The sequence below is a fragment of the Nanorana parkeri genome, unplaced genomic scaffold (genome assembly GCF_000935625.1).
Source record: "Nanorana parkeri isolate BGI_ZX_2015 unplaced genomic scaffold, ASM93562v1 scaffold42, whole genome shotgun sequence".
In the NCBI taxonomy this organism is placed as follows: domain Eukaryota; kingdom Metazoa; phylum Chordata; class Amphibia; order Anura; family Dicroglossidae; genus Nanorana; species Nanorana parkeri.
The window spans coordinates 2,429,798-2,442,920 of NW_017306310.1; the positions used below are offsets into that span (position 1 = coordinate 2,429,798).

The 13,123-nt window shown below is 47.4% G+C and overlaps 1 protein-coding gene across 1 annotated transcript in view; it reads left to right on the forward strand.

Annotated features, from left to right (window-relative positions):
• The first annotated feature begins 3,567 nt into the window (after window positions 1–3,567).
• Window positions 3,568–13,123, forward strand: part of TICRR (TOPBP1 interacting checkpoint and replication regulator) — a 33,381-nt gene continuing 23,825 nt past the window's right edge. Inside the window, 6 exon segments of the mRNA XM_018571548.1 lie at window positions 3,568–3,906; window positions 3,909–4,181; window positions 7,163–7,412; window positions 9,450–9,688; window positions 11,225–11,382; window positions 12,267–13,090. Coding sequence (XP_018427050.1) covers window positions 3,622–3,906; window positions 3,909–4,181; window positions 7,163–7,412; window positions 9,450–9,688; window positions 11,225–11,382; window positions 12,267–13,090 — 2,029 coding nt within the window. The 5' untranslated portion in view covers window positions 3,568–3,621.

Below are 13,123 nucleotides of genomic sequence, written 5' to 3' on the forward strand. Positions count from 1 at the left end.
CAGTTTCATTGTCACACGTCGGCTCGAACTATGAGGCTGAGTGATTTTCACTCACCTCATAGTTCTCCTTTAATTTTAAAGTTTCCACTTTTAGGTAGAAAAGGAAACCAACTTACTTGCCACTGTCTGCTGTTTGGCAATGGACTCCCAATTAGCAGTTTCAGCAGGACTGCCAGTAGAAATGTGCACCGGCAAAACATTTGTTTTGTTTCTTTCATTTTGATTCGGATTTTGCATTATTTCATTTTTTTGGGATTCGGACAAAATTCATTAGCGGTAGTCTGTACGAAATTTCGTTGCAGCAAAGTGACATTTTTACAGTCTGCGGAAGAGGAAAAAAAAAAAGCGCCCTTTAGGTCTGGTAGGAATGTTAGGAGGGACCCCCCAAGTTAAAACAAAAAAAAAGTGAGTGGGGTTCCCCCCAAAATCCCTACCAGGCCCTTTAGGTCTGGTAGGAATTTTAAGGGGGAACCCCAGCCACCAAAATGGGGAAGAAAAAACATGGGGTCCCCCCTAACATTCCTACCAGACACTTGATCCGAGCACAGGCCCGGCAGGGCAAAAAAGGGGGGGCGATCGAGCACTCCCTTACCAGGCCCCGTGCCCTCGGCATTGGGAGGGTGCCCTCATGCCGATAGGGACAAGGCTCTCTTCCCCACAACCCTGACCTGGTGGTTGTGGGGGTCTGCGGGAAAAGGGGCTTATATGCATCGGGGTACCCCTTTAATTAAGGGGGCATCCAGATGCCACCCCCCTTGTGAATGAGTAAAGGGTTAAAATTCAATGTAAATAAACAAACCACACTTTTAGAATGAATCCTTTAATTGAAAAAAAAAAACAGTAAATTTTTGACTATTCCTTTAACCGCCCCCCGGCCGGCCAATGTACTGGTGTGGCCGGCCAGAAGCTTCCTAGATCTGAGTGGGCGTATTTAAACGTCCCGACAGCCACACCCACTCGCAAGCTGGAAACTGCCTAAATTTAAAAACAGGCAGCGATGCTTGTTTATATACAAGTGTTCCGCCGGCTATAGTGCCAGAGGATCGCTTGTATAAGGTGTAGGTGTAGGTGTGTGTGTGTGTGTGTGTGTGTGTGTGTGTGTCCCGGGGCTCCACTGTGCCCGTTGCGAGCCCGGAACCAGCACGGTGGCTCTGTGACAGGGGATTAGAGAGAGGTCGGTACACGATCTCCCTCCATCCCCTCTCCGGTGTCAGAATGCGGAAGTGATGTATATTACATCACTTCCGCATTCTCGTGTCACTCTACAGCTTCAAATATCCAAGGACCTGTAGCACACCTTACCGAAATTCCCATAGGCAAAAAAAGTGACTGCGGATGGCGCCGGATCAAGCAAAGTTTGTTGTGAAGAAATGTCACCAACACACCAGCATGACAAACACGTCAATATTCAGTGAATCTTCGTTTTTATTTTTTAGAAGTCACTCAAAGTAGAATCAAGCGCTTTCAGGGCCGCACAGGGTCTCCTCCATCAGGCTTAAGCTTTTGCATTATTTAATTTTTTAAGCTTAAAGCCTGATGAAGGGGACCCTGTGTGGCCCCGAAAGCGCTTGATTCTGCGTTGAGTGACTTCTGAAAAATAAAAACGAAGATTCACTGAATATTGACGTGTTTGTCATGCCGGTGTGCTGGTGACATTTCTTCACAACAAACTCTACAGCTTCAGACGCTGGAGAGAAGCAGATCTCATAGTTCAGGTCCTCGAACCCCTTAATGAGTTTGGTTGCCCTCCTCTGGACTTTTTCCAGCTCAAGGACATCTTTTCTGAGTATCGGTGACCAAAACTGGACCGCATACTCCAGATGTGGCCGAACCAGTGATCTATAAAGTGGCAAAATTATAGACTTGTCCCTGCAATACATTCCCTTCCTAATGCAAGACAGGACTCTGCTTGCTTTGTTTACATCAGCCTGGCACTGCACGCTGTTCTTCAATCTGCGGTCTATAATGACCCCCAAATCTTTCTCCGTTTCTGACTTCCCTAGTGGCACATCCATAAGTATATAGTCCATTTGCCTATTTTTAACTCCAAGGTGCATTACCTTACATTTATCGACATTGAACTTCATCTGCCATTACGCCGCACATGTTACATGTCGCAGTGAGAGCAAACATTTTAGGGCCATCAATCACTGATAACATTCAACTGATGAGCGGTAAAAGCTTTTAAAGCGTCGCCCATGACCAATTTTGGGTATGGTAGTTTTTTGCGATTTCACGGATGCGCGCAATTTTAAAGCTTGGCATGTTTGCTGTCTATTTACCCGACGTGATCCCGTCCTTTACATTTTACCAAAAAATTGCTTAATAATAAATGTTTCATAACATAATGAAAAAAAAAAAAATTTACTGTCAAAATATTCAGTAATTTTTCCTTAACTGCCTCCGGGCCGGTCGTAGTAAAAAAACGGCCAGCCCGGAGCTCTCTAGATCTGAGCGGGCGTCTTTAGACGTCCGCTCAGACACACCCCCTTGCGCGCGCCGCCGGGCTCGCGCGAGCGGGAAATGGCCGCAATTTAAAAACGGGCAGCAATGCCCGTTAATATACATGCGATCAAATACCACAAAAAGAAAGCTCTATCTGTCCCAAAAAATGGTATAAAATTCAATTCAGTACAGCGTTTCATGACAGAATAAATGACAGTCAAAGTACCGCAGCACTGAATACTGAAAAATGGCCTGGATGGGAAGGGGGTGTAAACATCTGGTCAGCAAGTGGTTAACATTACATAATTGGGAAATAGGCCAGATTTTTAAGCAAGTAAACAGCAATAAAAATCTCAGCAGCAAAATTATGTTATGTAATGGGAATGAGAACATGTAACAAATATAAAGTAGGGAGGGAATTTATCAAAATTGGAGCAGACAGAATCTAGAGCAGTTGCCCGATGGCAACCAATCCGCTTCTCTCTTCAGTTTGCTTAGTTAGGATTTGAAAATGTAAGAGAGAAGCTGATTGGTTGCCCTGGGCAATTGCTCCAGATTGAGTCTGGTCCAGTTTTGATAAATTCCCCTCTATAAGCTTAGTTATTATCTGAGCGTTTAAATGATAAGAACCTAAATCTTAAATAAAACAACAGATTTTCATAAATTCTGCTGTAAGAGTTATCACAATCTGGCTGCAAAAGCGGAAATACACTTTAAGTCAGCGTTATTTCAGGATTCAGAATTAATTCTGCTGTGACGTTAAAGATCTAAACAAGATACACACAACTGACTTAATCAATACAGTATAAAAGCTTCAGACACATACGCTGATCATCACGTATGCAGCAACTGCAATGTGTTCCAGTGTAACCCTTTAAATGTTTAAATGTTAACAGTGACCAATAGAAGAGCACCACTCAGCTCAGTATACCTATCACTGACCAATCAGAATTTCCGTCGAAGACCTTGGTCACATGTGTACACAATATGCCATAGGCTGCGTCAATTCAACTGTTTCCCAATAGGAATCTGGCAAGATCACGCTCGACCAATCATCATCCACGTTAGCTCGTCGCGCGGCCGGTTTGATCGCGGTGCCTCAGGAACAGGGAAGATGGCGGAAAGTTTGTGACCCGGAGCAGCGGGGAGCTTGGGCGACTGTGCACCGGAGCCGCCATGGTGTCTTCCTACAATGTGGTGTTACTGGTGGATGCCGCAGACTCGGCCTCGAAGGACCGGATTAAATTGCTGTCCCTGAGGCTGCTCAACTACCTGACGTGTCGGGTAGGCCTCGGACAAGTCCGCTGGAGTTATCGCTTCCTGAACTCTTCGGGGGGCCGCTGTAGACCTCCCCGTCGTTCGGAGTTGAGGGAGCTCGGGCCTCGCAGCTGGGATGAATTCGAGGAGGAGCTGGAGGCCTGCTGGGAGGGAGGCCGGAGCAGCCGAGCCTCAAGTAATACCCGGCCAAGCCGGCCGTGGTGAGGGGGCGCCGGGGGAGGCTGATCTCCGTGGAGGAGCCTCTGAAGGCTGAGCCCCAGGCCGGCTGTAAGAACGCCGTGTTCCTCCTCTCTCCCTGTCCGCACACCCGGGACCAGCTCCGACACTTCACCGCCGCCTCCGGACAGGACATCGGCCTCCAACAGCTGATGGACAGACTTCTGCCCCGGGGCCTGCAGACCATCGCCACCAGCAAGAGGGTCACTCTGTACTGGCTGGACACCTCCGACTGGGCTCAGGTGATCCTCATCTATAGTACACTGGTTCAGATCACTCCATACTGGGATTTAATGGGCAGATCTGACCTCTGTCACCCTACAAATCCCAAACCCCATTCACATCTATGGAGGCATCACAACCCACACACGTAGATGTTCATTGGCCTATAACGTTCCTTTAAAGTGACACTAAACTCAGGAGTTAAATCTTATAAATCCATTCAAGTACCTTAACTATGAGCAGAAATGTATCTTATGTGTGTATCACTCGGCTGTAGATCCTCAAATCATCTCTGAATTGGTGCTGACACTGTCCTTCCTTCTGGAGGGTGGCTCTTTTGTTCCCCATGGTCCCTGTGTGTGTTTATAAAGTAGTCACCGCTCCAAGAACGCTTATGTGATGGACTACAATCTCATGTTTACTCATTTGTATTGAGATTGTAGTACATCACGGGAGTGAGTTGGAGCGGTGGCTACTTTACAACACACACAGGGACCATGGGGAACAAATGTAGGCACCCTCCAGAAGGAAGGACAGTGTCAGCACCAATTCAGAGATCATTTGATGATCTACAGCCGAGTGATACACTAATAAGATGCTTTTTTGTTAATTAAGGTGTTTAACTGCATTTGTGAAGATTTAACTTCTGAGTTTACTGTCACTTTACAGAAGAACCCCGGGGAAAGTTAGTAACCCTTGCAAAGGGGCTACCGCTGCACTGCACGTTGTATTTGCTCTTTTTGTTCAGGTTCCAAAAATAACAGTTATGCTCACCTGATCCTGGAAGTCCTGTTTGATAGCAATCCCTGGAGCCTCTCTGCTGCAGTTATCTAAGGTCCTGTAAATCATCACCTTCTATACACAGTGCATAGGATGTGAGGACTCTGAGGGACATTCTATCGCTGCAGCATTGGAGGAGACGGGCTGGATGAATCAGTCTCAACCATCAGGCTCAGGGGACCAAGTGAGTATAACTTTATTTTCCTCCCTAGACCAAAACAAGCACTTAAAGGTGAACTATGGGGTCAGTGTTTTCCCCCATAGTTCTCCTAAGGGTCACGGGAGGACATACACTAGCGTCTTCCTGTAACCCAAAGCTCAGTATATTGCGAGCTACAGCTCGAGGTATACTGAGAGCGCCGCATCCGGGACAGATCCCGACATTACTGTTGAGATCCAGCCAGCTGTGTGAGTGCCAGCCCCCTCCCCTGTCCGTTCCTCCAGTCAGCGACAGTCTCATTGTCACAGGTCGGCTCGAACTATGAGGTTGAGCGAAATTCACTCACCTCCTAGTACTCCTTTAACCCTGGCAGTGCGGGGAATAGCCCCACTGCAAGGGTTAATAATAATTTTCCCAGGGGTTCTGCTTTAAAGGGTGAGTTCACCTTAACATTGCTTTTCCTAGAAAAAGTACCTGTGCATTCCACGCAGGGTCCCTTCCCCAGGGCGACACGGTGGCAGTCCCTGTCTTTCCTTGAGGAAGGGACCCTTGACGGCCTGAAATGTTTGCTATTCTGACCTGTGTGAGGTTATTTGACATAAACATAATTTTCTTTGCATTTTGGAGGCTGGTGACACATCTTCACATCTGAGGTTGTGCACGCCGCCATCCATGTCTTCCATCTTATTTACATTGGTCACAATGCTGCGCAGTAGGCACTTTCAACAAGCTGTCATTTTTTGGGCGCATTGGCTGCCTGGATCCTGGGGTCTGTCTAGCTCCTGGTCTAATTACATGACAGACTAGAGTTTGTAGATCTGAACTAGATGGAATGGGATCTCTACCGGAAATGCATTTCCACTCAGGAAAATAGACAAGTGTTGGGGCTCATTCACACCAGGTGCATTGAACATCTGGATCAGTGCGGGCTCAATACAAAGCCACAGAGGAATTTTTTTGGATTAACCCTTTCAGTTGGGCTACCCCTACAATGCAAGGTTTAATTGCTCGTTTGTGTCTAGGTTTTAAAAAAACACCCCCAAAACTCAGAGCCGGCTCCTTTCTTGGAACGGTTCCTGGAATGTCTCTCCCTGCACTCTGCAGCGTTCTATGGCCCCGTAAATTATCACATCTATACACTGCATAGACCTGAGGAACATTCCAATGTGCTGCTGCGGAGGAGACAGGCTGGAGGGAGAGCTGCGACAGCTGGCCGGCTCGGAGCTTTGGGTTAGTATAGCTTTGTTATTTTACCCCTGGACACAAACAAGCAAAAAATCCTGTGCTGTGGTGCAGTATTGTTGAGTTGGTTCTTTGGGTGCAATTCAAATGGCACCATGTATGTTGGCGCAACATGGCAATTGATTAATGATGAAGTTAGTGATTTCCATCAGATTGGACAAATCCTTATACATATGTTCGAGCAAAGGGGGGGAAAAAGCCCTAAATTTTTTGTGCGTGTTTTCCTCGTGTATACTAAGTTGCACATTTTCGTAAGCAGATCTGACATGTTGATGTAAATGGGAAACATGCGCAAAATAATTGTGTTGCGTGTTTTCTATTGAGTCTAATGGAACAAATTGTGCTGATCTGCCCAGAAAAGAAGCTCATGCAGTTTTTCCAGTGGCAGGCTTTTTGTATGCGTGACTAGTATACGCTTGGGTGTGAGTGGGGGCTATAGGAGCAATGGTATTTTTCCTGCTGTGCGGTTCAGTGTGCACAAATATGTAAGACAAAACGCCATGGTGCAAAAGGGATCCTTATTAAGTCCAGCTTTTTTCATTAAAGACAAATAAAAGAAAATATATTTTGGGGTTTTGGCGAGCGTTTTTCTATCATCTGGCACAGAGACAGACGTTTCTCCATGGGTGTCTGTTCCCGAGCTGGAAAACCACTATAAACCAGAGGACAGCTTTGACAGAGCAAATAAAGCGTTTTGTATTTCAACTTCCAAAACCTAAATATGACAAATGTCTTGATAAACAGAGAATGTCACTGATTGTTTTTTGCTCATATTTTATGATGATGAAGCCATTTGCTATGTATGTCTTTATTTTGTAGATTTGGGATTCCTGTGATCATTATGGGTACTGGAAAATGGTGGAATTGATGCAGTTGGTTGGTGGTAGAATTTTGCCATCTGAGCCTTTGTTGGAACCTGCACTCCAGCAAGTGTCAGCGAGGCCTCACGCTCATGGATCACCGTTAAAGATTCCTTGTGATTCTGTGCTGAGTTCTGTAATCGGCAACGATTGGGAAATGAAAAGCCGATTTCCTCAGCAGAATGGCACTTTGTATTTTACAGCAGCTGGTAAGTTTGTTTTCCTTTTGAATTCTACTGAAATGTTAATCTAGTGTTATATGGTTTACAATAAATTGGGCCTGGGCTCAATTTGTGATCAGCATTCTAGGCAGCTTGTATGTTTGTTTCTAATATACCAAAGTAGTAGTAGCTAAAGTAAAGTCACACTGACAAATGTTGTAAGAACTTGCAAAGAGCGGTGATTTTATTGTAGCTCGTAGTAGCCTTTTGCTGTTAAAGGTACATGACAATAAAAAAGGAAAATATTGTGACTTAAAGGCGAACTATGAGGTGAGTAATTTCCACTCATCCTCATAGTTAGAGCCGACCTGTGACAAGGGAGCTGTCGCAGGTCGGCTCTGTCGATCGGGAAGTGAGCAGAAACATGCACCGATCTGCTCACTTCCCGATAGTCTCCCTGCAGTGAGCGGTGACTGTCAGTCATGGCTGCCCGCTGGGATTCCCCCCTCCCCTGTCCGATCCTCCAGGGCTGACTGGAGGAACGAACGGGGAGAGGGCGGGCACAGCTGGCTCTGTCTCTAGATAGGCAGAGCCTATTGTCAATCACGCAGCTGGGTGGATCTCGACAGTAATGTTGGGATCCGTCCCGGCTGCGGCGCTCTCAGTATATCGTGGGCAATAGCTCACTATATACTGAGCTTTGGGTCACGGGAGGACGCTAGTATATGTCCTCCCGTGACCCTAAAGAGAACTATAGGCGAAAACACTTACCGCATAGTTCTCTTTTAAAACCAGTCATGATTTTGTTCTCGCATAAAGTAAATCCTTCATATGTAAACTGTAGGAATATCAATCTTATCACCTGATAGAGAGTATTCAGTTTTCATTTTGCACTATAAGCAGAATACTTGTCACAGACTGACCTTGTTGAAGGTCACACTGGGATCCAAGCCACAGCCTTGTGCATTTTCAAGATAACTAATATAAAATTAACATAGGTTTTCTTATTATATCCAGTAGGCAATGACAGGTTTTAGTTAAAGAGCATATTGGCATTTCTATGCTTTTTAACATATTGTTTTTAGTAATGGGGGGTTGTTATTGGATGGGAAATGAGCATCCTCAGCCTATGTCTGCAATCACCACAGTATTAAAAGGGAGTTTACCCTTGTTATCGCCCGCAAGTCGGCGGACTGGATATGTTTTTAGAACACTTGTGTTAAGAAAGTATAATAGTATATGGGTCCGTCATGCTTTTCTTTTTCTTTTGCTAACACAGTGGTTTACTGTTGCATTGGCAAATCAAGTAATAATTTGTGCACTCGGCTGTACAGTGACATCTTTCCTGCATCGCCTTAAGATTTTCTGTCGTTTAAAAGACCCAGAAGTGAGCTTTCATGGTGCCTGGAATGTCATCTGGCTACTGGATGTCCGGTCCTTGGTGGGACATCTTTGTCAGCAAAGCGACCTACCCTTGTGCACTGCCAAATGTAACGGAGCAGGGAAAGCCGGCTCCTGCAAGTGTGCAGTGTGGTTGTTCACCCATTTTATGGCAACTAGGTCTGAGTGGGGTAAATTTCAAGGAAGGAATACAAGGACACTAAAGCCAGTAATTGTGGAGATTTGAGATGTATATGAGGATAAGAAAGCTGTCTGAATGGATGCATTTAGGAGGGGAGTACTTGAGATGGCTTTATATATGTATACGAGGATAAGAAAGCTGTATGAATGGATGCATTTAGGAGGGGAGTACTTGAGATGGTTATATCTATCTATCTATCTATCTATCTATCTATCTATCTATCTATCTATCTATCTATCTATCTATCTATCTATATCTGTGGGAAGGGAGTGATAACTATGTACATAAAATTAAAAGCTGCATTGTGGCTAGTTCTGATAATTTGAGTAGGCTTATCCTTACTTATAGTACCTCACAGTTTACCTGCTCCCTATGAAACCTTAAATGATTGCAAACCATACCATATACCTTCTCTACTCTTATCTGTGCCATAGTTCTCTTTAGTATCACTGTTTGGTTATATTTCCTTGGGGCTCTTCTTTACAAAATGCTTTATTTTGTAGGTGGAATGGAGAAGTGGGAATGTGCTGTTCATTTGGAACCTGTTTCTGTAAATCAGAAACACTTCAAGAGTTTAATTAAAATCATTTTAAAAGGAACAATTCAAAACTGGAAATGGCATCAAATGGGTGGTTTCTCATTGGACACCTGGGTTCTTCAAAATGTGCCCAACAGTTGTCAGACACCGAGCTTACCCTTCCAGCAGTTGCTTTCTGCTGCCACGTCCAAAGGGCTGCTCTTGGTAAGTTGAATAGCTGCCATTTTCTAATACATTGCAATATCAGATTATTCCTACTCCTATTTTTGTTGTGTATATATCTTGTTTTTATAGCTATGTGTTGGGTGGATTATATGTTAAAAACAAAAACTGACCATCCTAAGATATCTACGGTTTTATAAATGATTACTCGCTGATGTTTTCTAGTTTAAGTACTTGGCATTTAGTTTTTTTTTGTAGTGGCTCGCCATGGCTGTATATTTCAAGGGACTTGGGTTCGCCACTATTTTTTTGCAGACTTAAGTTCCTTATTAATATGTAGACATTCTGTAGCTGGTTTTAAAGAAGAAAATCACTAGGATGTCCAAATGCACAGATGACTGTCTGAAGGTTTTTTTTTCTACGTTTACTAGAAACTGCACTAGATTGGTGTACAGTAGCAGCTTGATCGCTTTGATCATCATTATTATAGTTACCCTAATGTAAGAATTTATTGGGCAGTGGATGGAACATCTAAGACAAAGAATATTTAGATACTTAACCACTTCAAGACCAGGTGTTTAGACCCCCTTCGTGGCCATGCCATTTTTCAGTATTCAGCGCTGCGGTACTTTGACTGACGTTTATTCCGTCATGCAACGCTGTACTTAAATGAATTTGATACCATTTTTTGGGGACAGATAGAGCTTTCTTTTGGTGGTATTTAATCACCACTGCGGGTTTTATTTTTTACTATAATTAGGAAAAATTACTGAAATTTTTTTTACATAATGTCAGAAACCATTTATTATTACCCAGTTTTTTGTAAAATATAAAAGTCGGGGTCACGTCGGGTAAATAGACACCAAACATGTCAAGCTTTAAAATTACGCACACCCGCGACATCGCAGAAAACTACCATACCCAACATTGGCCATAGGCAACACTTTAAAAGCTTTTACCGCTCATCAGTTTAGTTTCATCAGTGATTGATGGCCATAGAATTATTGCTCTCACTCCGACGTTCGCGGCGATATGTAACATGTGCGGCGTAATGGGCGCAATCGTCTTTTTTGCACATATGCGCCCCCGACGCATGTTTGCATGCGTGTATGTATGGGTGGGGACTTAAAAACATTATTTTCTCTCCCGTTCATTGAAGGACACAGGCAACAGATCGTAGATCCTGAATGGTAGGGTAATATCGCCACCTGCAGGAGAAGGACGCTAGGCACAAAACTAAAAACCAATCACAGCCTAGGGGCGGCCCCTGCCGGTGGCCAAACCCCCCACCTGCTGACAAGTCTCCAGCTTTTTGCCTAGCGTCAGGAGTAAGGAGCTAAAAAAATTTCTCTGGATACATTTTTTTTCCCTTCTTCCGTTTGACTCGATTTCTTCTAGCAAGTGTCCCCAGGGCGACATGCTGGATGACTGTAGATCCTTGTAGTCTCCCCTGGGTGACCGTCGAGCGCATGCAGACTCTGCCACGGTGGGTCAGCTGCGCCATGTGGTCCCTCCTGACGCCTGTGGGTTCGTCCCGAGGAGTGCATATGACAGGGGGTCCAGGCCTGCCTGTCACAGCACTCCCCTGAGGCTGGTGACGCCGCGGCTACGGTCGGGGGAGTCTTCCTACCGTTTCCCTACTCGTCCTGGATCCTGGTTGTGGAGTCCGGCCTTCGCTCTGCGGGGGTATGTGTGTGGGGTCTGCGGTGGATGTGTCGTGGGGACCTGGAGCTGAGGTAAGCTTTGGCTGCGCTGTTCTCTCACAGCTGCAGCCTCCTGTCTCCCCCCTGCCTCATGCTGCTCAGGCTTCAGTGGGCCGTAGATGGGCTCCTGTGCGTGCTGCCTTGGTGGGGACTTAGGCTCTGGGGGAGCTTCTCGGGCCCCCTCCGTGAGGTAAGCTTTGGCTGCGCTGTTCTCTCACAGCTGCAGCCTCCTGTCTCCCCCCTCCCCCCTGCCTCATGGTGCTCGGGCTTCAGTGGGCCGTAGATGGGCTCCTGTGCGGGCTGCCTTGGTGGGGACTTAGGCTCTGGGGGAGCTTCTGGGGCCCCCTCCGTGGGGCAGCCGGATCCGCGGCTGACGCTGCTCGTTCGGCGGCCACGGCCGCTACTCGAGGCCCCGGTCTGATTGGGGCCTCCATGCGGTTCGGCGGCCGCCATCTTGGATGTGGGCAGGCGCCCTTCCTGCCTCTGGATGCTCAGGCTTCGGCCCGTGGTCATCGTTGGGCTCCTGGATGGGCATCCGAGGGGTCTATGGCTCTTGTGGAGCTGCTGTGGCCGTTCCTTTCGTTTTGAACAACATCCGCGGCCGTCGCCGCTCGCTCGGCGGCCACGGCCGCTAATTGAGGCCCCGGTCTCATTGCGGCCTCCAGGCGGCTCCGCGGCCGCCATCTTGGATGAGGGCAACTTTGCCCTTTCTCCTTTGTCACTTCCGCCCGGGCTTCCTTCAGCCTCGGGCGGATGGGGAGTGTGTTCCTTTCGGCCCCGGACGCCTTGACGGAAGGACACACAGTGTGCAGCTCTCCTCTGCCTTGCGGAGTCGGACGGCTGGGCTGGGACAAGGACGCTGGGGGTCGTGAGTAGCGGGGTCCCTGTCTCCATCTCCCTTGCCTGGTGGTCTGCAGTCGGTGGGGTGGTTTTGTGCGGGTGTGCAATGTTCGCAGGGATGACGCCCCTACATTGCCTTGTGTGGGCTGTGGGCAGCGCTCTGCGGACCCCTCTAGATCCCCTCTTGTGCGTCCTGTACACCTGCGCTGCCTTTGCCAGTCGCCCGTGCGTCCCTCTGGTTATTCAGGGGAGGTGGGGGGTACCGCATTGTCCCTGGAGTCCTTTTCCTCTGTCACGGACGGTTTTTGTAACGCGCATGGAGCGCGCCTTGACGCAGCGGCCACCTGGAAAGCGGGCTTTTACCCTTGCCATCCCCTGCCTTGTCAGGGGAGTCTGAAGTGGAGGGGGAACTTCCCGCGACGGCTGAGGCACTTTTGTGGTCTCTGCCTCGGGCGCGCTCATGCGTCTGGTCTTGGCGTCTGCTTTGGTCTCTCAGACTCTGAGTGGGCTAAGATGTTACATCAGGGGCTTGCGGAGGAGAATGTCTCCCCCGTTTTCGTGGAATTGGCGGACCAGTTAGTGCAAGGCCTTCGCGATGTCTGCAATTCGGCCTTGGATGCGGCGCCCTTGGTGTCCAAGGTGTCCAAGGTGTCGGCGGTGATACTTCGCCGTTCGCTCTGGCTTGAATGCTGGTCGGCTGATATGGCTTCCAAACAGGCTCTACAGGTGTTGCCTTTTACTGGGGACCGTTTGTTTGGTTCCACCTTGGATGGGATCATTGAGGATCTGGCAGGGGGTGAGAGTGCCTTCCTTCCCCAGGCGCGCAGGAAGGAGCAGCGCCGTAGGCCTGGGCCTACTTTCTCCGCTCACAAGCGGCTTTTTTCGCCCCCCGACAAGGGCGGTAAGTTTAGCAAGTCCTCCTCTTCCCACTCCT